The sequence below is a fragment of the Tyto alba genome, unplaced genomic scaffold (assembly GCF_018691265.1).
Source record: "Tyto alba isolate M040663 unplaced genomic scaffold, T.alba_DEE_v4.0 Super-Scaffold_21, whole genome shotgun sequence".
NCBI lineage: Eukaryota > Metazoa > Chordata > Aves > Strigiformes > Tytonidae > Tyto > Tyto alba.
In genome coordinates this window covers 13,225,363-13,253,293 of record NW_024881295.1, presented here as the reverse complement: position 1 = coordinate 13,253,293, position 27,931 = coordinate 13,225,363, and the positions used below count along the sequence as shown (strand labels likewise).

Sequence of the window (27,931 nt, the reverse complement as noted above, 5' to 3'; positions counted from 1 at the left end):
GGACAATTAAGAGCAGATCTAGGAACTGCGCCATGGCTACCTAAGGAGAAGCAACACTCCTGCATTTGTGATTAAAATGTCATTAGACTCCTGTAGGTCAACAGTACTTTTTGGCGCCAGGAATACTTGAATTCCAGCCCTAACTGTCCCACTGACTTGCCGCATGGCCATGTATAACTAACCTCCATTTGATCTAGCTGTATGAATGAGAGGCAAATATTCTTACTACACAATCATTTCAGGATTTAACTGTTCTGATTATGAAATGCTGGCAGGTGGCATTTGTTTTATCCACATACTAATTCATCTATTTCCAGACCTTTCTTCTGTCCCTAGATCCTAATGATCTATACCTTGCTCCAGCTGAATTTGCAATACCATTTTAGAAACAGTTTATTGGGATAATTTGGAAACCACCCACCCTGCACTGTAAGGTCTGTCATTGCTCAAAGTTTAAAGCCTCTTTTTGTCCAAAGATTTAAAGCTGTTTGTTGCCCCAGTTCACACCTGTTGTGATCCACCCTAGTGAAGATTTCTTAGCTCTTACAGCTTAAACGTACACTTTTTGTTGATTTAAAGCAATGGCTGAAGATGATATCTTTAATATATTGGCAAGGAGACAAGGCACCTTTCTATGATAATGTTAGCATCGCTTCAGTAATCAAATCATAGATTTATTCCAAATTATATTATCTCTTATTGTATCTGTCCTTGTCTCTTGTATTTTCTTCATCATTTCACTTTGGTTTTGATGGAGAGATGCCACTGGGGGACAGAGAAGCTGGAATTTTTAATTCACATACAACTTGGTGAAATGGGTGCCATAAACATCAAAACCGAAAAGCACTGGGTGCGACTTTCACGACAGCTGCTCCAAATTATGATTTTCAAAGCTTTCTAAATGCAAAAGGAAATGTTGTTCCCTGGGAAGACCTTTCTAGTCAAAGTCAGTTAAAAATAGTTGAGTGGGACAGTTTTTCCTTCCGCCATAACCTGTGGCAGTGTCCTTTCATCCCCACAACACTGGTTATCCCCCTACACCAGAGAGCTTGGTGTCCTGGCTGTTGGCTCTGGCTGCCAGAGCAGCCTGATGTCCTGCTGTCTGTCTGGCACTCGCTGCCACATCCTTGCAGCTCGCAGTGCTGACAAAATCACTCTGTGGTCCCACAGGGGCAGCCGAGGCCAGCCAGGCTTGTCTGGCAGAACCAACAATTTTGTGCCTCCTGGGCCCACCCGTGAAGTTCAGACCCACCTTTCTGTTGGCACTCAGCATGAGGAACATCGCTGAGGCTGAGCCTTTATAAATTCTATCCCTGGAGGAAGGACGTCTCCCATGGGCATTTCTGCTTCTTGTAAGGGGAGGTGCAGAGAGGACTCAGCAGTCCAGCGTGCAGAGATCCAAGCTCGAGGGGGCTCGGTGTGACTTTTCCTCAGCAGTGCCATATGCACAGACTGCACTCAGATTGCACAGTAAATCCAAGCAGGTTGCATGGCAAATGTCTTTTCGGCAGTTTCACTTTTCCATTCTCCTGAAGTGACAGTATGTCACTGCGTTTGCTTTTTAAACTGCACAGATAGATTAAAATTTTAAGCATTTTCCATTGCAACTAAAATAGCAAAAACATTTCCAGCCATACAAATTATAGAGTAAATGTACTTCTCTTAACAAAGCTTACCTTACAGGTCTGAAACTAGTTGAGAGCATTCTTTCACATTTTATCAACCCACATGCAGTTCACTCAGCAGTTTTTGATTAATGCAGAGACTGAAACACAGGAATCTGTTGTGAATGCAGCTCATTCTTGTTAGCCTATCACTCAAGATTGGTTTTTTTAAAATTCAGAAAATGCACCATTAACATTTCGTAATTAACCTCACTGTGTTCTCATAATACTAAGGTAATTCCAAGGATATTTTAAAAACTACATGCCTTAGTAATTTTATAAAGAGATAGTAAGCAAATTGTCTCATTTAATTTGAGAAATATTAACAGCACTTCTTGAGTAACAGAAACATCCTGTGGAACTTGCTAAATTGGGTCCAATCTCAGAGATGTTCCACATCTACAACTTCTGCTGAGTGGGCTGAGCTTTGTGTCATGTTTAATATTTGATGATTCCATTTAAAAATGGAAGCATTTATATAATGAGCACATTTGGATACAGCTAGCTTCCAGAATCATGCATAAAGTTATTTGTATCGAAATAGTAAAATTATACAGACGATTTTCAAAGGAAAATTATTATCTCTTTTATGATGTGGGTTGTTGGATCTTTAACAGCTATGAAATTTTATAGGTCTTGGTTAGAAAAAAGATTGTGTTTGCTTTGTCTTGATCTTTTTTTAATTCTGGTATGTAGCACAAACAATCACAAGTACAGTACTGAGAAAAAACTCTGAGGTACTGTGCATTGATGTGATACACCTTTATGAGACATATCAGTGCAACACGAAGTTCCTTTAAGACACTACTAAGGAACATGTAACAAATACAATATACATGAGTTAAAAAAAATTTACATCAGAACTGTTTTCCTGTTTTTTTCTGATTTTTGCAGAAGAACGATATTTATGAAAGCATCTACTATGGAAAGTATATTTATAATAATCTACACTTTGACAGAATTACCTATCTTGTCTCTTCATGCTGCTGTCCATGTTGAGCACCCTCCATCTGAATCTCTCCTCCAGAAAATCAACCTTATTATCATTCCCTGGTGAACTTCATGGAGAATCTGATATTTCTTCACATCTGAGTTCAAAATCCTGCTTAAGTTAGAGTTTCAATTTTCACAGGGAAAACTATGTATGCCTACTTTTTTCTCAAGCATTGCACAACGCAGGTTTCAAATTTATTTACAAATGCTTGGTAATCATATTTCACAAGCCTAAACTGGCAGAATCTCTTTTATATAAACTACATAAGGTCAAATGCATTTCTGAGGTAAATTCACTGAGTTAAGTGAATTTGGATCATGGTTAGTAGTTTATAATTCTGGAGGGCATTTTCAAGCAATTATTGCAAAGTTGTAATCATCATCCTGAATGCCATATTGAAGTAGGTGCTTTGCCTGACAAATAGATTCACAAATACATATGTTTTTTCTGTTTCACTATTATTTCAGGTTGTGTATGACAAAGTTACAGAGCTCAAAGGCCGTGTACTGAAGCTTGTGGTGAAAAGCAAAGGAACATTTGTGGGAGCTGTTAACATTCAGCTGAGCAGCGTCCAGTTAAATGAAGAAAAGTGGTATCCACTGGGAAACAGTGTAATTTAAATGTTGTCTAAGATAATTCAATTATTTATCCACTAATGTTTCTTTATCCCATTTCCCACGGTCCATTTTGTCTCAGTTGCCCTTGAGAATATGCAGTCATCTGCTGATCACATACCTTAACATTTCTAATCATAAGGCTATTGTCTTAAAATTGCTACCATCTCCCTGGAACAGATTCCTGTCAGTATGAGTTTCAGAAACCACATGCTAGGAACTTGTAGCAGCATACGGGAAATTCTTATGACAACAGTAAAGATTTTTAGTTTGTTCATATTAAATAGTACTGTAAAAATACTAAATTCTGTACACATCAAAATGTGGGGCCTAGTTCTTTGTTCATTAATTCCATTGACTGTGTTGAAACAATGGTGATAATGGTGTAATTTATCAGCATCTGCTATGACCCCACTGCATATGATGATTTCACCAGAGAACTATGGGATGGTTCCCTGGGTGCCAATACATTTCAGATATCTAACAGATTTAATGTTAAATCTTGTACGATCAATACATATTTTAAAAAAAGAAAAAAAGAACTTAAAAGCTTTGCACTTTACACATTTTGTGCAGAATATGTTGGTATGCTTTTAACTTTTGATATGATGTAACATTCAATACACAAGATATTAATTTGTCACTAAGATATGTCATTGTTTCTTTTATTCTGACATCCAAGAAGCAGATACAACTGGTCAGTTGCAAGAAGAGAGGAAGGAGGGACAAGCTAATATTGACGAATAAATAAAACATATTGAGTATGAGCTTTCAGTGTGGTATTTATTTAAGATCGTGCTATAAGAAATCTTTGTTCACCAGTCTTACCACATTGCATTCTCATGCTGCATAAGGGAATCAAGTCAATACATGCATTGACCTCAGGGCTATAAAATGTATATATACATATTAAACAATGAAAGTGAGTGGTTCCTTTGAGTTCACTGAGGCTAATTATGGATTGTGTTCTTCAAAGCATTTTTAGCTAAATTGAGGAAGCACTTAAGCACATCTTTAAACATTTACCATGTGAGCAACCATAATGAACTGTCAATTATTGCCAGTTTCTTACACACACATAGCTGATCATGTATATATACCTCTCCAGACCAAGGGCACATTTTTCAAGGCGCAGGAGACATGTTGATTTGTGATCTGATCTGCTGTAAAATTTTAAGTTACCATATACTGAGTAGGTCTGACATTTGTCCTACCAGGTGGAAAAGTGGTCAACAGAGGGATAATAATGCCAGAAGCTGAAGATAATTGCCTCCCTTCTCCCAAAGGACACTCACAAATCAGTCTTCAGAACATAATGTTGTATAAAGCTCCTGCAGTGGGACTAGGAATGTTATTTAGGAAACTAAGCAAGCTGGAGTTTTTCTCAGCATCAAACCAATTGAATATGTTACTTGGTCAGTATTTATCTGAGAATAGATACACCAGATTGCCTGGGGAAATTAAACTCCTCCTCAGTAAGGGAAGGTGGAGGGAACTCTGCTTGAATATTAATATTATTAGTACTCTTCAGAGATGAAAAAAGCTATACAGTATTTACCACATGAAAGGGATATTGGCTAGCATACAGATATGATCACTACGAAGATCACTAAGTCTAACATTTTAGACTATAGGCTTTCCTGGGTAAAGAATCAAGTGACTTGTCACTCAGGCACAGAAAACACATTGAGGCCAGCTTACAATGTTATCAAGTTACCTGACATTACAGTTCAATATTGATTTTAGATTCTTCTTAGTCTGCTGTCTTGGTTTCCTTATTATAACTATAATGCAATTTTCTAATAGTGTTATTTCCTGTGACATTTTCTAATCATTGTTTACCACATGCCCTGATTTTCCATCTTAGAGCAACATTAAATGAAATAGCATTAAATAAAAAGAGCATTAAAATATAATATTACCAGAACTGGCTGCAAACATAAGCAATACCGTTTGGTATTAAAGAAAGAAGCCTATCATTATAACATCCTTTTTTGAAAACAAAACAAACCAAAAATCCATGTTTGAGTAACATCTGCAATTCACTGGGTCAATATGGTTCTGTGGAAGCTTGACAATACTTCAGTTTTGTAAAGAAGAATGGAAAGCTGTACCTTATGGGCAAGATCTACACTGATCACTATGTCAGGCAAGAAGTTATCCTCAGAGATCTTATATCACACAATCAACTCTGCCCTTTCTACAACTCTTCTAGTTCAGTTCAAAGCATTGTGCTTCCTATTTCCTGAGTTCACAGTAAGATGTATCCTAAGCTCCGTGCTGCTATGAGGAACATAGCCCTTTTCACATCAGTCCGTGAATTATTTGTCTGCCTTTAGCAGCAGGAGGTTCAAGACTAAGCTAAGAAAAAGTAGAGATATTAGCATCTGAGTTTTTATCATTTTAGGAGCTGGGGTTTTCTCTCAAAACCGTTTTTCCAGGTAGCAAAATTACAGTGGACAATAAAGAGGTACAGCCCGATCAGAAGCTGCTCTTATTGTAAATTTAAAGGGTACACTGTATGTGTAATTTTTCTGGTTCCCTTGGAAAGATACAATGGTAAGAAATTATGTTCAATACAAATGTCAATGTGACATGCTCATAATTTTGCAGTCTCTGGATCATAAATATTAGACTATTATTCTCACTCAGTAATTAATAATAATTTTGAAATTAGCTATAAATAGAATTATTATATGAATTTTTAAAATGTCCAAAAAACCTCAGCCTTTATGAATTAGTTCTAAATAATGGTAGGGTCAACATCAGTAGCCATTACTTAGTCAGGATACCATTTACTCACACAAGAAGTCCCATTAGCTTAATAAAGTCATTGAGAATGTGCCAGTCTGGAAATCAGACCACTGGGTTGTTGCAAGCTTAGTGATGTTGCTTTATTGAGCAGGGTGTGATCTTCCAGAACAACTGCTACTGCAGAGCGTCATTAATAGTACCAGATATGAACAAACAGTGATGCAGGTTCGAGATTGCCACCATCTTTGGACAACAGGGGAACATTCCGGTAACCTGTAAATATAATGACACTTTATTAGTTTATTAGCCACAAATGCAAAGATTCTGATGGAGTGTTTTTATGATCTACTATGCAAATAAGGCAGACTTTGTGAATATCCAAGTAACTCTTTAAAATAAACTGAAATAATACAGAACACAAATCCCACTTCTACTGTTTTTCTCCTCTACCTATACAGTACTTCAATTCTGGCATTTTTGGACGGAGTGATAAACTCCAGTGTCTTTCAGGATGTGGTGTTTTTTCAAACTGAAGACTTTTAGCCCAATGACTTTTAAACATGGGGAAAGAATACATTTTAACATCCAAAGTTGTTATATGCCGCACACGTTGTTCTTATAGCAAATTAAATAACTTGTGTATCAACAGTGATAATACCTCTGAGAAGAATGGTGCTGCAGCAGTAATGCACTGTCCAGTTGAGGCAGAATAAAGTGTAGTGTAGTATCTTCTACCATGACATCTTAATTCTGTTAAGAATCTCCTTTTATATTGGAGTGATTCCCATTATCAGAGATAAGGCATGCCTCAGAAACTACACGTTCATCTGGTTGCTTAAGCATTTGCAGAAGCTATAGTTCTCAACTTCAAACTCAATTAACTTACCTGCTCAGAAAACAAAACAATCCCCTCTCCAAAACCCCAATATAAAACTGCAAATGTCCAGTATTTCATGATAAACAATGTCACTTAATTGATTAAAAGAAAAAGGTTCTGTGATTTATCTATGCCTATATAACTGCAGTTATTTAAGTATTTGTTATGGGTAAGTATCTATGTTCAGAACTGCAAAAGTTTTCAGAATCCTCCTTTAAGTGTTCCTGGACGTGTGTACAGTATTTGGGTCCCTCATTTATTTGGGTTTAGATTTTCTTGATTCTTTCATATGACATGAAGATTCACCTGGCATCTAACGTTCAGCTTCTGGGCCATAGATATTAAAGCTGAGTCCAGGCAATATGCTTTTGAGACCAACTTTTAGAGCATGCATGCAATACATGGAAGTGTCAGTTTATTTCTTATCCAAAGATACACTTCAGGGACTAAGACTCATTTCTAAAGACTGTTCTAGCCCCTACAGAATAGTCTACAAAGTATCCTGAGAGAAGTAAAACTTATTTTTTATTGAAACTTATTTTTATTGAAATTGTTCCAATTCATATGAATTAATTAACTATTAATTGATCCAGTGATAGTAGCAGCAGTAAATTCCTATCCTCTATTAGTATTCTGCATGTCAGACTCATTGGGGCAAGGGTTGTAACCCAGGACTCTCCTCCTCTTGCCTTTAACCACCCAGCCAGAGAGTTATTCGCACCTTCAGCCCCTCTGAGTATACCTACTTAATCACTGCATGAAAATTCAAATACTGCTACAGGTGAGCAGCAAGTATTCTTCCCCAGTGTAATCTACAACTGAGTTGGGAGGCTGTTGCTGGTGAATGGAAGGCAGTGTTGATATGCATTTGAATCCTTTCAAGAAAAGATGCAGGGGAGGATGGCAATGGCACAACTTTGTCCCACTGCCTGTCAAAGAAAAAAAAAAAAAAAAAGATGTGTTCACTGCTCAGCTTTTGGAAGCTACTTGCCCTCAGGGGACACCTCGGGGATATGAATGCAAGGGAAGGAGGAACAGTCCTGTAGCGCAGATTAAAGCAGTCAGAGCTGTGAAGAGTAAAATTTAGATCCTAACTCACTCTTCAAGATGGTTTAGATGGTTCTTTCCTAAGAAACCTAGGCTGTTGTGACTTCTTCTGTAAAATACATTGTTTTCCCCTTTCACTATTTAGGAAGCTTAGGTACCTAAAGCAAAACTATGGTTCCAGACCTGGAATCTAGAGGTCTCAATGTTAAGCACTGCAATAAATTTTGAAATTATCTGTCAGTTCATCTCTCAGAAGCATATCATTTATACATATGGGCATCTTGATGCATCTTACATATTTTTTTACGTTAAGTGGGAGTTGGAGCAATTTGTTTGACACTTTGTAGTTTTTGTACCTACATTCATTTCCTAGCATTTTGAATTACTCCACTCAAAATCTTTCCTGTATAATCTGCATGCTCTTACTTTCCCAAAATATGAATCCCCTACTTGTGACCAAAATTAATCATACAGACACATTAGAGACACACTGAAAAATTATACCAAAAAAAAAAAGAAAACCAAACCAGCCCAAACTGGTGGTTTTACAAGCATATGTAAGCTTTAGTGTCTTCTATTTAAATTTGTCTCAGACACCGCGAGTTGACAGGGTTTGGGTTTTTTTCATTATCCTAAAATATATAAATAAAAGTAAAGTAAAAGGTGATCAGTGTAAAAATTAATGTTAGAGAAAAATCTTTCTTTTTTAAGAGTGCTTTAAGAGTAATGTCTTTGTTCTTGTGTAACTCCTCAGCCTCAACTAAGAATCACAAACAGCTTTATGACTTCAGAACCTGGAAAGAAAAAAACATTAAAAATCCTGTTAAGCTTAATAAAAAAGGCACAGTGCCTATTGCCAGCTTCACTATGTTGCCTTCACATCTTCATTCACTACTAAAAGCTGGTTGGTAGTTTTGTCAGAAATAGCTTTGGAAATTCAATATAGTAAACAGCCATTTTACATAAGCCTTTCTTCTTGGCCTACTGACTTCTCTGTCTGCTCTTTATGTGCAGACTATTAATCACGTAAGATTCCAGAAGTTATATCGGTACAATAAAAGAAACACTACCAAGAAAAATACCATAAATATTTTGCTTAATTTATATTTTTCCCTGTCCCCTCTGAAAAGTTGCAGATAGGTTAGCTGAGGTTGTTTTGTTTTGTTTTAATTTGGCTTGTATTTGATTTTAAGCCTACCAAAAAATAAAGTGCATGAAGATGTTGCCTTTATAGTAGTTCTGACTAATTTCTCCTCCTGTTTCCTGTTATAATGAGTTAAAATGCTATCTGAGCACTTTTTATCTAGAATGGAATACTGCAGTAGAAATAATTAGCTGTCATTAATATTCTTTTGATTTCTACACTGTGGATTTGCATTCAGAGACTACAATGACTTAAAAAAACAAAGAGTGCAATTTTTCCCTATGGTTATACAATCTTCCTTTAGGAAATAAACATAATGCTGTACTCTACCAATACTACAGTAATGATAAAAACCTGGAATGTTGTAGAATTTTTTGAGATGTTATAGGTGGCTCATAAAAATATTACCTTTACTCAGGCTCAGCAGTGGTAAAGTGTATTGACCAAGGAATTCATTTGCAACCAGAGATATCTCATCCTCCACACAGAAGCGTATCAATGCCAGTTCTGGAACTTGGACAGTAAAAGAGAAGCTTTCATCCCATCTAGGGCTCAATGCTAATGAAAAGAGAAAATACACAGGATCAAAAAAACATTTCATTTATTCTACTTTTACTATTACTAGTCTGAACTGGTAAAGATTCATTCTTTTTCCCTGGATTTCTGTGCCCATTTAAATAAATGATGAGATTCTCACTGACTGCAGTGATCATATCGTTTGTATAGATTATGGAGTTAAAACTTATCAGAGGGAAGATCTCAATATGAAGTAGCCTTAGAGAGCTTGGGACTTGCCTACAGTATGCAGGCCAGCCCCTTCTAAGGATTTGCCATGTTTTATATACATACTACTGTAAACCAAAAGCCTAAGAACATTAGTGTTATCTATCAGAAGGAAGCAAAATGGGACAGTAATAGCCAGGTTAAGAACCTCTGCTCAACTTAATTTTTCCTATAGCCATACCAGTTTCATATTTTTACCAAAGTTTTTCCTTTTACAGTGTTGGAAATGAGGCAGGAGCTAAATAAATAAAGGTAGTCAAGCAATCACTTGTGTAAAAATACTAAAAGAGGATGTGGAACAGGAGGGGGTGTGTTTCGTGTAGAGCAACATTCATATAGAAAGATAAGAAATTCAAGGGCTGACTTGAAACAGCAGCCATCTACAAAAAGGAAAAATTGAAGACAGAGGCACAGAAAAAGGGAGATCACAGGGAACTTTTAGTCTGAGACATCTAGAAGATCTATATGATAAAGGTAATGGAATGCTCCAAGACAACTACAAAGAGTATGCACTTCACCTGTCAAGAAATTAAGGGACTAGTCCTACTAAAAACTTCGTATGAGCTAAGTGATGAAGTAACAGAAATTTCTTCAGAAAAAATTTCTTTACATTTACCACTTAGTGTCCTGGTTTTGGATGGGATAGGGTTAGTTTTCTTCATATCTACCCATATGGTGCTATGTTTTGGATTTTTGACCAAAACTGTGTTGATAATACACAAATGTTTTAGCTATTGCTGAGCAGTTCTTACACAGTGACAAGGACTTCTCTCTTTCTCATGCTGCAACCGGCTGCTCCCCATCCCAGTGAGCAGGCTGGGCTGTACAAGAAATTGGGAGGAGACACAGCTGGGACAGCTGGCCCCAGCTGACCAAATGGGTACCCCAAGCCATTTAACATCCTGCTCAGAATAAAAAAGCTGAAGGAAAGGAGGAGGAAGGGAAGATGTTCAGAGTTACAGTGTCTGTCTTCCCAAGTCACTGTTACATGTGACGGGGCCTGGCTGTCCTGGAGATGGCTGAGCACCTGCCTGCCCATGGGAAGTGGTGAATGAATTCTCTATTTTGCTTTGCTTGAGCACACGGCTTTTGCATTACCTATTAAACTGTCTTTATGTCAACCCAAGAGTTTTCTCACTTTTGCCCTTCCGACTCTCTCCCTCATCCCACTGGGGGAAAGTGAGCGAGCAGCTGTGTGGGGTTGAGCTGCGATCCAGGGTGAGCCCACAACACTGGGTAAAGATCATGCATTCCATCTTCCTTCAGGAGAGTGCTACTAGCTAGGAGAGTGCTACAAAAATGGCATGAGCATGAACTTCTGCTACAGATTTTGTGCCAGAAGATTCTAATCTAGAGAGAAATAACTGCAGTTGCTGTAAGTACATAATGACTTCTTGGGATGAAAAAATGGTAATTCCTTATAAAAAATTGTTGTGCTTTGTTCACAGTCAAGAGAATGACTGATACTCACCATTGCTTTTTATAACGCTAGATTTTTTTTTTGCTTGATCTTCTGGCACACCATAAATTTCTATCTGCACTAAAGGGTCAGCTTTGTTAGTCTTGGACAGGTTACTGGGTGGTAACTGATGACCACTGATGAGCTGGAAAATTAAAGTTGTAACATGTTGAAATAACTGTAAGAATGAACATTACGTAGTAGCCATATAGCACTCATAGTAGCAAAAACTGTTCCTTAAGAAACTATTATAAGAAGTATATACCAGCCATAAACTGTTATAAATATATATAATAAACACAACAAAATTAAAAATATGGTGCTTCCCGTTTAATTTAATCCTTGTCTAATTTAATAGAAATATCAAATCATAGAATGGTTTGTGTTGGAAGGGACCATTAAAGATCATATAGTCCCACTCCCAGCAATGAGCAGGGACATCTTCAACTAGATCACATTGCTCAGAGCCCATCCGACCTGACCTTGAGTGTTTCCAGGAATGGGGTATCTACCACCTCTCTGGGCAACCTGTTCCAGTGTTTCACCACCCTCATCATAAAAAAAAAAAAAAAAAAAAAAAATCTGATATCATGCTTTAATAATAATTTTCAGATTTAAGTTTTCATTCAACAACTAGCCATAAAAATTTTATTTGGTTACCATGCAAAATAAAAATGTTGGAGGAATCGGTCTCATGATTTTTGCATTTTCTGAGCTCAAGCTCATGAATTCCTATTAAAGCTGTGTCTAGTGGACCAGTGCTAACACCTACGGTGACAGCAGCATTGTTACAGGTTATGTAGCAGACTGCCTCACCTCTGTTCCTTCTCTTTCACAGCAACACATAAAAACTCTGCATTTAGTAGGCTCCCTGTTGTTTTTCTCCTTAATTTAGTTAGCTACCTGGAAATTTTGCCTCAGACTGCCCTGTAATCTGGCACCCAGCCTAAGAAAGGATTTATGAAAGTCACAACTTTGTCTGCTTTATATCTAGAAGATAATAGGAGACAATAGCCATCTGTACAATAATCTGTTTTTTAGAAATCAATGTATGGGATGTGTTAAAAGAGCTATACAAAACTACAAGCCTAGGTGAAAGATGTGACTCTTATGATCCAGATCTCAGGACTACACATCAAAATTCACAATACAGAGTCTTATTCCCCTGTTAACCACCAAAAAAATCAAACGCCACAGATTCCACGTTTTGTTTAGGTATCTTCTGTAACACCTTGCTCTAAGAAAAATTCTAGCCTGAAACACTGAAGAGTAGTGGTTTAGAAAACCCTGATGCTGTACCCTGACTTCCTAGAAAATAGCTACTACCTTCACTAGAAAGCTTTACAAGCTGCAAGCGCTGATGCACTGCCCACTTAGAGCCAGGGGAGGTTCTTTGACATGCCCTGAATGTCATGATAAAAATTCACATACACTGGCTGAGTCCCGCTTCCCTCTCTTACCCCATTGCTAGAACCAGTCTAAGTCTCCCACAGGGTGGGAAAAGAGCGAGCTCTCTTGAGCACATCAGGACCCAAATACATAAATCCAATCAATTTTTGAGACCCAAGGTGAAGCAGACATACAGAGTGAGTAGTAAATAACATGGTAGGTTCAGGAGTTTCCACATGAAATACCCTGAATATTTGTATTTCTGCTTCAAATACTACATGCTTCTTGTTGATGGGAATTGTGGCATATCAGGTTACAAAGGTTATTGAATTCAGTAAAACTGGGCCCTGTGTGATTTTTGTGTTCACATAGGTTCTCTTCATCCATCTATTCATTCATTCATTCATTCATTCATTCATTCATTCATTCATTCATTCATTCATTCATTCATTCATTCAATTTCATTCACATTCAGTCTGAGATATGTGACCCCTAGATGTTTTCTATCTTTGCCCTCTGTTAAGTAATTTCTCCATTCAAGTTAGTAACTCTTCTTTAGCAGAAGCTGGTTTTCCTTTGACTCCTGCTCCTGATTCTGTTTGTCTTCAGCCAGAGTTTCCTGTTTTTTTGCTGCTGACTCCATGAACAGGCCTCTCTGCTCCCTTCAGCCCCTCAGCTGGGGGGATGTCATTGCTTCTTTGTACCCTCACTACCCAGCCTGTCGTCTCAGTCTATGTCCTCTGTCTAAAAAGCTGCCTTTCTCTTTCCCAACTTCTTCCACACTCAGACATTTCCTTCACATTGTCAATGATTTTGTGTCTTCTGCATTACAACTGGAGATTTTTCCTGATCTTAATTAACTCCAGCTTTATACAAATAAGGGCTAAAATAACAGATGTATATGCATAGGTGCTTGAAATCATCCAGTAATGTCTACTCATAATTGGCATGCTCACTGTTAGGACACTAAAATGTTCTTCATTAGGTGCATGCATTATGTAAGTATTTTATAATCGTTATTAGCTAATATTTTATCTCCATTATTTATTTCTCTGAAAGGATCAAAATAGCAATTATACACTAATTTTATGCTAATTAAAGAGCATTTATGCAAGTAGTGTACTGTGTAATCAGAAATAGCACATTTTCATTGGGAAAAGGTAGTTTTCTAAGTAGTGAACAATTATAAAACATCTACTTGACCTCAAAAGAAGGGTTTTTCTAACTCATTATTTCTGAATGACTTGTATTTCTAATATTGTTAAGTAAATCAGATTTTAATTTTGGAGAAGTAGAAATCATTCAAAGGTTTCTGGATTCATCCCCCTTTTTACACTTATTTATATCATTTTAGGTTGAAAGTCTTTTATGTATGCATAGGAAAATAATGAAATTTAGAAGCAGCATAAAGCTTCCTATTGTATCCTTAGACATTTCCATTTGTCAATCAGCATTATAATAACACATGTGGTATTACTAATACTTAAAGAAAATAACACCAAAAGTGCACTTTCAATTTCTGGGTTTTCAGAGTTCAGTCCCCACAACCGTAACTGACAAGTCACTTTGTGAACTACACTTGTGACACAGTGCAAGTTATATTTACATTTCTGTACAAAACGTTGTGAAAAAATCATGTATTTTTACAAACTCTTATAAACTCTGAACACCTACATATTTTTAGCAAACATAATTGAACTACAGATGGGAAACCATCCAAGCAACAGGAGATAACTATATGAGAGTTTTAACATGTTGTTTAAAAAAAATATTAAACTTCCCAATAACCAGGAATGGGGTAAAATAAGAAACCAATAATAGATAACAAACAGGTCTGAGCTATACAACATTTGTTTTTACATTTTATGGAACAAACCAACAATTAACTAAGTTTACCTTTATTGACAGAGACATTGGTTTACTGTATCGTCCAACATTGTGTGGGATAAATGTTGAATTGTGATCTCTCAAGAATTCTGGTTTCAGAATATAGCCACAACCACCATTGTCTAAGAATCTTCCATTTTGTAATTCCATTTGTATGCCCGGTGTCTGGAAGTTCAAGGCCACTATAACATTAAATAAATATTAATTTTAGAGAATTAGAGTTGATATCATTTTATAAAATATCTCTCTGACAATAATAGTATAAAAAAAAAAGAAAATGAGATCAAAATATGTATATCTGTCAACTCATATGTAAGAACCTGTTATTACTCTAAAATATAGCAGTATTCAGTAATGAATAATACATGTGCAAAAGAAGTGCACTATTTAGAACTGCACCATGTTTTAAGAATTGCCCTATAGTCTTTTTTACACTGCAGTGTCTTATGTGTTTTCCCTTTTCTTTCTGAATTAGATCTTTATTCACCATAAGAACTAAATTTACATACTAGTTTCTCTACAGTGACAAAACCCTGCATCCTGAACCTGCTTCCAAAGTTCTGGTGCAGAAGGCAAAAACATAGGATTGTAACTAACCATAGTTAAGGTGCAGAATTCATCACAAAAGCATGTCACCCAGTAGATCAAGAAGCTTTAGTTTAGAGTTAGAATAGTCGGCACAAATACATACAAATTTATAAAAGTAGAAATGATTTAAAAATTGTTCTTCAATTTATGTGAGCAAACTCTTCAAGCTTAATCCTCCAGCACTGGTGTTTATTGTTAATATACACCTGACAGATTTTCCGTTCCTTGGCAGCTCAAAACATTTCTGGTTTGCTGCAGCAGCAATAATAAAATAACACACTTCTCATCAACAGGATATTGTAATTCATGAGATAAAGGCAACATTGAAATAGACCTGCTTAATGAAATTTTCCCCTATTCCAGCACATTGGAGCTTCCTGTCACATTCAAAAGAGAAAATGCACAAGTCAAATCAGTGAAGTGATAACATGACATGTGTTAAATAGAAAATGATAAAAAGTCATTTGCTTGATGGCTTGGTAGAAAAAAAAATGAAGACTTTAAGCAGCACAAGTGACTCCTCATAATAATCCAGGAAGAGGACCTTATTACATGTTCCTATGAGATAACATAAATGTATTGAATGAACATTTGGTAGAACTCAGATATCCTTATCTTATGTGGAAAATGCAAGAAATCTGGATACGTTTCACTGCAAAAATTACTTGCTTCTTCACTGCTTTGATGATCCTTTTAAAAAATTCTGTAGTAAATGACACAAAGAGGAACAGATCTGTAGAGTGAAGCAGCTGGTGCTACAGCCCTAATGTTTGCACTACGCATGTTTTTGGAGGAGTTACTTCAGAAGAGCTCTAGCCTGGTTCCATGACCTCAATACCAGTTAATGGCTGGAATACATCAAGTGCTCCCAGAGTGCATCCTCTGTTTCATTTGAAAGGAATCCCATCTGTACTAGCTAAGACTGCTCTGTAACATGAATCAACATGCAGTAAGTAGGAACAATTGGGAACCTTGCCTAAAAAAATCCCCAAACAAACAAAAAAAAAAGACCACCACCAACTAAATACAACATGCACTCCTGCTTTAAACTAAATTCTAATGTAGGTGCCAGCACAGATTCTGTGTCAATATGTAAAGGCACTTTAAGCTTATTTCCTTTGACAACAGAAATTAGACTTCAGAATGTTTTTTGCCCATTGCACACCATTGCCTTCTTTAAAGAGGGTAAGTGTTCTCTTGGTATAGTTTTGGCAGTGTTTCACAATTTGTTTTTTATAACTCAACACATCATACAGAAACAGACCCAAATGTGGTGCTGTATGACCCTTCTTGTATCCTAATACATTGATTCAAGCAGTGAAATGAATGCTACAGAGCTGTAACCCTGAGGCCCCTTGAAGCCTAGGTCCTGGCATGATCTACACATAACCCAAGACCTCTCAGTCCATAAGTAAATCCTAGGTCATACTTTCAGAAAATGTGGTTTAGAAAGTGTAACTGAAATTAGGCAAATCGATCAGTCATAGCTTCAAATAGCACCTTCCACATGATGAAACAAATTACATGATTGTACATGAGACTGTTGCTAAATTTGCCAAGCTTCATAGGCTACTAAGCAGGAAAATCTGAGTTAACAACAGAAACAAGTAAAGGAGAATACTTTATTTTTTATCTTATTAGGAAAATTACTTTTGCAACGCAAGTGAAGGGCAATGTTATTATGGGTTTATATCTTCAAACATCAATGCTATATTTTTACTTAATTTAATTTTACCTTAGACTAAGTGAAAAAAACCACTGAAGAGTAGTTTTCATTTACCTACTGATTTCCTGGTATTTCAAGTTGTAACTCAATTAAGGGAAGTGAACGTGAAATTTTGTGTTATATATTCTCTGAGATGCATACCTCTACTACAACTATTTGCAAGGTTCAAAGCTGCTTGGGGCCTCCTAGGGCAATGCCTTATGGTATACTGTTGATGCACAGTGTTTCGTTTTAATCAGATGCAGTTATAACTCTTATACTTCTAGAGGAAACGCAAAGTTCATAAATTAAAACCTTTGTTTTTCATTGTCTAACAGTGTGGTTTTAGCAACATCCTTCTGCAAGGAAGAATGAATTTCTATACAATGTTTCATTTTAATTTTGTTGAATTCAAGAACAGAACTGCCAGTACTGTTGTTTCATGAAACAGTAGAAATTTAATGCATGTATGAAGAGAACTTTAAACTGCTGGTTTCTTTTGGAAAGAAGCCCAAATATGCTTACTATGAATCCATATTAATTTACTATGTTTATTAGGAAACATAATCTTAACATATAGTTTTCCTGGGAAAGTACAGGCACCTGAAGTTTAACACTGTGTAAGTTAAACTTTCTCTTCAGTCCTTCCATTAAGCCCCAAAAGCCTTTTAATATTGGCAACTGAATGAATCCAAGTCTTTCTGGAACCATGAGGCCGAATCTCCTCAAATCAGAGTATTTAATACTCAAGTCTTCTTACAAAGTACCACAGCTGCCATGGATGTCCCTATTGGCTGCAGATGTAAAAAACTTCATATAACAAATGCAAGTTAGGAAATAACCTAGCTCCAAGAAGTTGAGACAATCAATTATGCATAAAGGGTATATTTCATCCCAAACCTCTGTATCACAAGCAGTTAACTGAAGTCAGTCCCACAACTAATTGCAGAACTGGCCACAGTCTGAGCATTCAAATACAGCACCTTCCATAAGCACTACCATTTAGGACATAATTGATTTTTAGACTGAAGGCAAAAGCTTTTGAAAACCAAAGGGAGTTCTTAGCTTTCTAAGTGACTATGATTTGCAGGCAGTGGAGGAAAACTGCATGTCTTTTGTCTGTGATGCCGCCTCTCAATTAATATTCCTATTAGGACTTTTAAACTGTCATTTTTAAATTTTTATTCTTTGCTTCCTGGCTCAATTAGCTATAATACAACCCTAAGGTTCAATATATTTTCTGCATTTAAAAGGGAAGATTTTAAAATGGATAAGCACACATTTGTCACCAATTTTCCTTAAAATAAGTCACTTAATTGCATTTTATGCCATTTAAAATCCATCTCAGAATGTCTGAATTTTATATAATCTCCAAAAATAACATATGCAAAAAGCACTCAATGCCAATGTTCCTATCTCCATGATTTACTTCACTCATTTGAGTCTAAAAAGATATAATAGATCACACTTCCAACCCTCTGATCAGTCTTGTTGCCATCCTCTCAGCTTTTCCCAGTTGTCTATGTTCTTAAAATGGACAGCTCACAATGAATACAATGCATTTTCTGTGCCCTAGATATCCAAAATTTGAACTGAATTCCACACAGACTGGGAAATACTATGAAAGGACCATATACTAATTATCTTGTGTATTTTGTCATTGGTTATGAGGTGATTTATGTGATTGGATTTGAAGACACTGCATTCATTCCACATTAACACTCCCAGATGGTCATTGACTGGCTACCCTTTCTTCCCACATGCAGGTTACTGCTGCACACAAATTTACCCATCACAGCTCAAATTTATAGAAATATTTTCATAAGTCCTTATGTGACTGGATAGTCCACATTACCTTTTTCAAAGGGATGTATGTGGCTTTTTAAAAATTTAATCCATGGCCTGCATAAAGAGCATGTTTAGTGAGTATGAATTGACTCAAAATGTGGATGAAAAGGGAGGATATTCACTCATTAGATTATGTTGAAACCAAATTAAGACATCTAAAGCAAGGATAAACTGTAACATGATGGCAACCTGTCACCTGTTACATATATCAGTAGGCAGTTGTGTACTGATCTCTTATCTGTGGTAAACAAATTCTATTAAACTAAAATATAATACCATCATCATCTGAATGATGACTATAGCACTAATTTCTAAGCCCTGTGCATATATTAACTATTACAATATCCTCAAGTACAAATAATATTTCCCTTTTAATATATTGAAAATATTATTCAATCTAATATGCAGTCTGTTGGAGTGTGTATACAAGAAATCCAGTGCATACTACAGTACTCTATAAACCCTTCTTACTAAAAGCAGATGTAAGGAAGATAATGTGTTCTATCATCAAGTGGTTAGAACAAATAAACTGGAAAAATAGTAGGACATGGTGGGTTTTAAACACCCTATTCTTCTGGTTCTATCTGAGAAACTAGAAGGACTTCCAGCATAATTAAGACTCTCTGCCAAATTACAGCAGCCTCTTTGGCCATCTCGGAGCCTGAGCATTACCTGCTACTCTGGGCCTGTCTTCACATGTCACTGTGATCCCCACTGCCGTCTCTGGGTGCTTGCTAATTCAAGCTTGTGGACATACTGTCCAAAGTCAGTATTTTAAGTGTCCTCCACATCCTCTTTGCCTTGGGCTTTATAAGTTTTTCAAACATTTATGCAGCTTTAACCCTCTTTTTAACCCTCTTGACAAGGCACTGAATAGGTGAGATCCCACCGCAACTTTATTAATAAAGACTTACTTCTACGAGAAAAAAAAAAAAAAAAAAGAAGTGTAGAGTAATTGATTCCCTTACAACACACAGCAGACTTAATTGGTTGGTATAAATTCTGGCATACAAACTGTCTCTTACCTCTTTTTCTGACCAAAAAATTTGGTCAAATTGTATGTATTTTTTCTCCCTCTCCTTACATAATGAAATAAGGCTTTAGTTGTAGAGACTCAAAATTTTATTAAGCTTAATTATAATTTCTGGCTTTTCTTATCACTGACACATTGTGAAATGGATGCTCTTATTCTGCAGAAACTTAATTCATGAATGACTTACAATACTCTGCTGTAGTAAGAGGGAATGTTCTTCTGAGAACAGAGTAACATGCACAAATCTTTTCTCATCATGTGCAGTCAGTCTGTCCTTATTGTCTTTGAGCCAATTCAATATTGTTGCTCTAAAGACATTGTCATTAGAAATGTTAAGAATTCAATCATTCTAATCTTCATAATTGCTGACATTCCTACTTAATTACAAGTAGCTCTACCAGAAAAAAAAATACATCAGGTGTCTAAAAATCATCCATTGTCCAAATATATCTGCAACTAGTTTCAATTAAGGATCCTCTCTTGTGAGGTTCTCATGGGAAAAGTACCTAAAGCATTTCTGATAAAATATCAAATCTAAAATCTAAATTGATTTTTGCTGTTTAATTAATTTGTCAGTCTTAAAGTTATACTCCAGTATAAATTGGAACATCTTTTGGTTGTCGTTTCACTTATTTCACACCTGAAACAGATACTTTTCCAAAACAATTTCTAAAAATATGCTTGCCTTGTGCTTCTTGGCAGAACAATGTGTATTATCAGCTTCTCTTTCCTGTTTTAGTCTGGGTCTCTAATGCAGGGTTTAGAACAAGGCCATCAAGGAGTTCAGGCACAATTGTGCCCCTGAAATTTTTTCTATCTTTCTTTAAAATTAGTTAGTATTCTATTTGTTGTCTGCAGTTGTGGGTTTAGTAAAGATAACTGTAAAAATTTATGATAAAATGGAATTTCTGTGTTTCTTTGCTTTTAAGTGAAATTCCAGTATCTATTATGCACATCCAAGAAAAATGCCTAAAAAGAATCAGGCTCCAGAGAGCCCAAGAGCTTTGTCATAAACCTGGCAGTTAGAGACATTCCTGCAAGTGAAACATGAAACTTTCATTCAAAACACCTCTCAGCCCTTGGAGCCATTCCAAAGAAAAGGTGAGTGTATTCAGGTAGCTTCATACATAAGGGTGATATTGTCCCACCTAAGTTGTAGATATCTGCATGAGCTAGCTGCCCCACTACAGGTAGTGAGGATCTAATCAATGAAGTTGAAGGGACAACGTAACCAAAAATGTGTCTATTCTTTAAGTATGAGATTCGGAATCTGCAATTCTAGTAACTATCTCATTGGTCTTGGGGCTGACTTATGGTAGCAAACAGTAAGAGGTAAAACAACACTTATTTGGGGCTCAATAAACCATGATGGCCATGTGGCCTATTACAGCTGTGGATTTTTTTCCAACTACATGACATTGTAAATAATAAACACATTCCTTTGGCATCTTAGTATTATCTTTCCACCACATACTATTCAACAGTATTTAGTAAGATTTATGTCAGTTGTGCAAGATCTAGTTTTCAATTCCTACAGAAGAATTTTCAGACCGTTAAAACTATATTAGGAAGACAGTAATAATATAGGTATTGACACCCATGCCTTTTCTGCAGCTGACCCATGATGACTAGTCTTCTGCTTGAAACCTCAAGAAGAGGGAGTGGCTAACCAAGAAACACTTTTCGATGCTTTCTCATTACATTCTTACAGTGCATTGCTTGGCTTGGGAGCTAGCAGGAAATCTTTCCTCTCTTATAGCATGTTCTCCATGAGTCAGTTGTGGGATAAAAACCACAGCAAGCCCAAACAAAGAATCAGCTCTAGACTGGAAGGATAGATGTACAGAACCGCCTGGGAGTGGTTTTGCCATGAGGTATCTGATGTGTCAGACTCATTCCCTGCCTTTGAGAAAAAGAGTGTTTTATTTTGGGACAAAATCTGGAGCCCATTTTGCAAAGATAACTGAAGCTCTGTTTAATGGCTGGAGACTATTAGTCTTTTAGATGCAGAATGAAGAAAGATGAAATGCTGTAATGTATGTGAGTTTTTTCCATGTCATAGGTAATATTTAGACTTGTAATCTGCAAAGTTTTAGGGATCACAATGCTAGATTAAGAGTGCTCACTTATTACCTAACTGCAATAATGTATACTGTGAAGAGCTTTAAGATATTCTAATAACCTAACTGGACATAAAAATAAAAATATTAAAGCATATTACTTCACAAATTTCACTAGAAATTCAAGCAACAATTCAGAGCTATAATGTAATGAATATTCTGTTTGCTTCAGGTGTCACATTAGCTGTTTAGAAAAAAAGCCATGTTGTAGAAAATGCTTGCTTCATACTTTTGTTGTGTTATAAAAAAATTTCCAGTAAAAATAATAACCAAGAATATAAAGTTATCAAGCTGAAAAACTAATTAAATCTATAAGAAAAAGTAGTATTCCACTATCTTTTAATAGAAGACTGTGTTTTTCCTTGAATTTTTTTCATAAATTCCTTTACTAAGTTTGACACTTCATCACATGTTCTAAAATATATAGTGTTCAGTGCGTTTGTGAGAATATCTAAACTTCCCATGACTGAATATAATCTATTTAGAAATAAATAAATAAACCAGTCTTCTTGTCTCCAGTTTTGCCATTTGTCCAGTGAGAAAGGAACATACAGTTTCACAGGAAATCTACAACTGAAAATTCCAAAGTAAATTAGTGATCCTGTGTCCTTTGTTTATTTATGAGGCTTTCTGATGTCTGCCTCATCTTTAAATTTTCACTCACTTAGAACCCAAGCAAAGTCAGACCTGATGGTCATTTTATGTTGCACCATTGAGGCATATCAAGATCTATATAATAGGGTTTCTTTTCCCTAAGTAGCTCAGAGGTTAAAATCAGAACTAGTTATAGAATTCTTTATCATTTATTTTTTTATGCATTGTTTTTTGTCATATTATTGTACACAAGATTTAGCTAAGAAAGAGATATGACAAAATTTCCAAGCTGCATTTCAATGTCACAGGCCAAAACAAAAACTATGAAAAGAAAAAGTCCATCATAAAAGTAGTGGAACCCTCACAGTAGCATATAAATTTTTATGAGTGCTCTGGAAAACATATGCTCTACGTAGCCTCTTCTAAAACAAAATTCTGTACCTGCTATACCATGGCTTTCTCCTATAACTTATTACATGTTTTTGTCATTCCAGTAATAGCTTTGATAGATAGATAATGTTTTCTACAGCAAGTAAAGGACATATTCAAAAGGATATTTAAGTCTTTCTATTTTTATTTTCACAGAGGTTTTCTTTTGCTTTGTTTTTTTTTTTTTTCCTCTGTTTTTCTCAGTCAATATAATACAAGTTATATCTGTTTATTTAAATAACTGTCCTGAATTTTCTTTCCCTGCATAGATCTTTACATTCCCTTTTATTTACTAAATAAAAAGGAGATATGGATACGCCAAACCAGTTCTTTCCCGTGCCACGCTGCAGTTGTATGCAGGAGGCATACTAATTTTCCCAGACTATAAGAAGTTATTGTAGGAGTTTTTCTCCATAAGACTTCTTTGTTCACAAAACCTATCCTGTTCTTACAAGTCTCAATTTGCAGAATGGACACTGAGTGCACAGTGATATCCAAAAGTGATTTTGTGGAAACTCTGTATTTTTAACGGAGGTTTTTAACTTGCCTTCCTCTGGAAATTAGATTTTTCACAATTACATAATTCTCATTCTCAGCCCCAACAAATCGCGAGCCTGTTGGAACATTTCATCCTGCTTTACCTCAGTGCCAGGCTCCTCCGTGTTAATATTTTCTAAACAATTTAGAGAAAATTGCTGGCAAAGTACAGAAGAGAGCATTGGTTTGGGTCTGTCTCTAAGGGAAGTGAAGAAATAACTCAACTCTCCTCATTTACATGATACAGAGGCATGGCAGGGAACATTAGAAGTAGGTTTGAACCTGTATTTTCTTTGCCCAGACAGAACAGTTATGGATGTTAGAGGATCTTAAAGGTAAGTGAGAAGCAGGTGTGGGGAGGTTGAAAGGAGCTGAGGAAGGGGAATAGGTGACATTGGAGAAATTTGAGTCCCGTGATGAGTTTTAGGAAAGTGGTAGAAAGGATCTGAAGGGATTACTTCTGTGAATGGGTTGCAGGGTGCAATGGCAGGGGGACAGGGAGGGTATGGGGGCTATATGGACACAGGACAGACACAAAAATTTTAAAATCTGTGTTAAATCAGTGGGAGGATAACAGCAGAAGATTCACTGAGTGCATCTTTGGGAGTTGCATTGTGAAGCACAGTTATATTTCTGCCAAAGAGTTATCAAAAACAGATTAGGGAATCAAGAATAGATCTGACATGGCTTAGAAATAATATATATGGAGAATTGCTTATAATCAGCCTATTCCCATGAGAAAAATGCTTCTTTAAATGAAGATGCAAATGATGTGACCAAGAAGTCAGATCTAACCACTTCCTGCATATTTTTAATTCTTCCAGGAAGGGGCCCTAGGTCCCTACACAGTAAAAATCATATGTTTTGTATACTAATGTTTAGAATTATTTTTCATCATAGTATAGTCTGAGTCAACAGCCAACGTAGTCATTTTGAAAGACTTCAGTCCTGTTTGAGACCTAACAAATAGATATTCTTTGCAGAGATCAGTGTGGAGATTTACAGGCTAGAAAGAAAACTAGAAAAACTGCAGTATGATAAGCCTGAAAGATTAATTCAATTTTAAATTAAGGACCTCTGGCCAGCACTTCCTCTAAGCATGAAACAAACTTACTAGTTTTTAATAGCTATATAAACAATATACAGAGAGTGCACCACCCCAGGTAAATAATCTAGTAACAGAATGACATCAAGCTAAGTCAGGATTAACCACAAGGACAGAATATTTCAAATGGTATCGTAACTGAAAGATACTTCCAGCAACAGCCTAGCCCAAGTCCAAATCTGTACTATAAATAAACATTTATAATGGCACAGACAGAAAAAGAATTTATACTAACTAGTGATTTTTTTACTCCTACTGTAGTTGTAAAACTATACCTCGATACAACAGTCAAGATGAGAAGCAGAATTTGTAACAATGAGTGAATTGTGGGGGATCTAAGTACATTTCAGTTCTTCCACAGAACAGCCAGCACTGAATGGCCAAATTCACAGTCTCCATAGTTTCCCATTATTTCCCACATTACCTCAATGTATGGCACTGACAGCGTGGCATATCTCAGGGTGGGGACAGCAAATGGTAAGAAATTTAGGCTTGGGCACATCCTCCACCACTTGTGGTCAAGGCCACAGACAAGGGAACAGTGATCTCTCAGTGAAAGCTGAGGTGTGATACTCCTTCTAAGTTCTATAACTGTAGGAGGGTAGCTGGGGATACATTAGGGGATTAAACAATACATAATACGCATGTGCATCATTGATTGGATGTAGGACACTTTTTAAAAAAATTCTGTGATGGTAACTTGAAAGAGAAGATGTTTTGGGAGCTGAGAAAGGAAACAAGTGGAAAAGGAAACCTGGAGCAAAGGAGCACATAAGCTCCAGGGCCCTACAAGCAAAGTGAAATCTGCGTCCATCTCTGTATGCATATTGTAATATAACAAGGTGAGACCATACCTTTCACCTCTCAAAACTGAGAGCCTACAGCAAACTGCCCTGCTCACCCCAAAGTCTCCCTCAGGTGGCCTTGGTATAGAATAGGAATAAAAGACAGAATATGTATGTGCATGCAAAAAAAAATGTTCTCTACCTAAGGCTGAGGAAAGTATAGCAGATGGATGTAGAAAAGTATTATGTAACTGAAAATCTTTTAAACTGAAGAATAAAAAGATGAAGTCAAGATTACATCTAAAGCCATTAGAAAGGGGAAAGTGCTTACAGATGAGAGGTTTTCCAAAGCCTGTGGAGTACAGAAATCATGCTTATTTAAAACAATTTCAAATTGAAATCTAACTTGAAATTAACAGAAATTACTGTTATTTCATTGATTAAGGAACTAACATGCTTTGGACTGGGAATAAAGTTGCTAACCTGCATTGCATCTATACAGTCACTGGAGAGTCCTGTTGACCAGGAGTATTTGAGTGCTTCTTTGCAGTAGTATACCATAATCTTGGAATTCTTGGCACTAATATTAATTGCTGTGCCCACGTCTCCTGCATCTGTGCCACTCCAATTGCACAAAACCACTGAAAACCCACAGATCCTTCAGATGAGGCTTCCATTGCTGTGTAAAAGCTCCTAAATCACACATATATATCCCTTCATCACCTCTTCTAACTCAATGCAATAGGGTAACCTTAGGAAACAGCAAATACAATTACATTCCAACAATTCACACCTTTAGTTAAACAGGCAGCTGCTTCTATTCCCTTGCTAACTACAAGTAGCTATAAGGATTGCTAGACCTCAGCTGAAAAAGAAATTTTAAAAATACGAGAAATAATAGAAAAAGAGAAAAAAGGAGGGGAAAAAAAATGAAAGGAACTACAATTCTAATTTCTCCTATAAACATGCTCTATTTATGCTTTAAACACATCTGACAAATAAGGATGGAGGTTATGGAATTTGATTAATATAGCATGCAAAAGAAGGTAATCTATTTTCATCATCTTGAATGGTATATTGCAAAATCTTTTTCTTGGCAGTACAGTGTTTAATGCGTAACACACTCATTTTTACCTCAAAACATAAGGTAACATAGTTAACATAATCATTTCAGCCTAAACAGACAGGCAGTAAAATAGAAATTATCATTTGGACTGTCCTTACAGACACCCACAGATAAATAGCATACAATTATTGATAAAAAATCAGAAAATATATGAAGAAAAAGAAGAAAATTCTGTTTTATCTGTTGAAATTTGTTTATATATGTACTTTTGCTACACTGTTTCATAAGATAAAACCATACTTTGTCTAGTCTCAGGGCTAGGAGTAATATAAAATAAGTGTCAAAGTTTAAAAATATATTGTTCTTACTAGTGTTTATCTTGTTATCCAATAGCAACATTTAAAAATTCCTTTAAATAAATTAATAAACTGGGATATTTGGGATAATTAGTTAGGGCCTAACTGTAACTAATTACAGAAGTAGACAGTTGAAAATAATATTCCCCTTCTTTATTATATATCAAAATTCCTGGATTCCGGGATGAAAAATTACTGGAATATGTAGATTGAAGGATAAATTTAGATAACACAAAATAAGAGATGCCATTGGGGGAAAATATGTAACTTATGTAACACAAAATAATACTATCAAAATTAAAAACTCTTGTATCTGTATAGTCTCTGCAAACCCTGGAATGCAACAGTCTCTGCAAATGCACATACCCATTTGACACCCCACATTCCAGAATTCTTGTGGATTATAATTTGAGGAGTTTGTTCTTGTTCCTTTGGGGTAGATTCTTGTAATGAATCTTGAAGTATGTGAAACAAACTCTTTAGCTAAAAAACAGAATGATAAAACATCGGTAAGAAAAACTTTATTAATAAAGAGATCTTATTTGAATAAATAATAACAAAAATATAATAAACTGATCTAGCAATTTTTTTTTTTCCACACAGTGAGTATATCATATCAATTTATTTCTATTTTAAGACATTTTTATGCATGTTAACATTAGCATATGGGCCACTGAGATGTGGCTAAAATCCTATTTTAAAACCTTAATATTTTGTGTATATTTGAATACGATAGGGTATAGTGCAGACTTTTTTTAAATGTTCAACAATGCAGAATCATTCCTTTAGGGACATATTCTGTTTCTTCACCTCTTTGTTAAGTAAATATATGTTTTTTCCACTAAAGCACAGTGTGTTCTCATTGAAAATTAAAAGACACAAAACAGGAAATTGATCAAAAAGCCCACTCATTCTTTAACAGTCCAATAGGACAAAAATCATCACAACATGATCTTAGATTGAATGATATTTAGAGGTTTAAATAAAATGACTGAATAATCTTAAAACAGAGCATTTCTAAAGGACCCTTAATTGGTTCCTTTATTATCTTCACATGATATTAACTGTTCAAGTGAGTTGATTTTCTTCCTCCTAGTAGTGTTGCCTCCCACAAAGGCATAAACTACACAGATGTGGAAAACTTCAGATGACT

The 27,931-nt window shown here is 35.9% G+C and overlaps 2 protein-coding genes across 3 annotated transcripts in view; one reads left to right on the top strand and one right to left on the bottom strand.

The window, feature by feature from the left end:
• Positions 1-4,008, top strand: part of PIK3C2G (phosphatidylinositol-4-phosphate 3-kinase catalytic subunit type 2 gamma) — a 317,803-nt gene extending 313,795 nt beyond the window's left edge. For both annotated transcript variants that reach the window (XM_042795497.1, XM_032986468.2), the window contains one exon: positions 3,126-4,008. In XM_042795497.1, coding sequence (XP_042651431.1) covers positions 3,126-3,278 — 153 coding nt within the window. In that variant the 3' untranslated portion in view covers positions 3,279-4,008. The remainder of the gene's footprint in view (positions 1-3,125) is intronic.
• A 2,105-nt stretch (positions 4,009-6,113) lies between these two features.
• Positions 6,114-27,931, bottom strand: part of PLCZ1 (phospholipase C zeta 1) — a 57,406-nt gene continuing 35,588 nt past the window's right edge. Inside the window, exons 9-13 of the mRNA XM_032986411.2 lie at positions 27,145-27,261; positions 14,622-14,794; positions 11,349-11,481; positions 9,503-9,652; positions 6,114-6,299 (exon numbers count right to left, since the gene is read on the bottom strand). Of these exons, the coding sequence (XP_032842302.1) occupies positions 6,217-6,299; positions 9,503-9,652; positions 11,349-11,481; positions 14,622-14,794; positions 27,145-27,261 (656 nt within the window). The 3' untranslated portion in view covers positions 6,114-6,216. The remainder of the gene's footprint in view (positions 6,300-9,502; positions 9,653-11,348; positions 11,482-14,621; positions 14,795-27,144; positions 27,262-27,931) is intronic.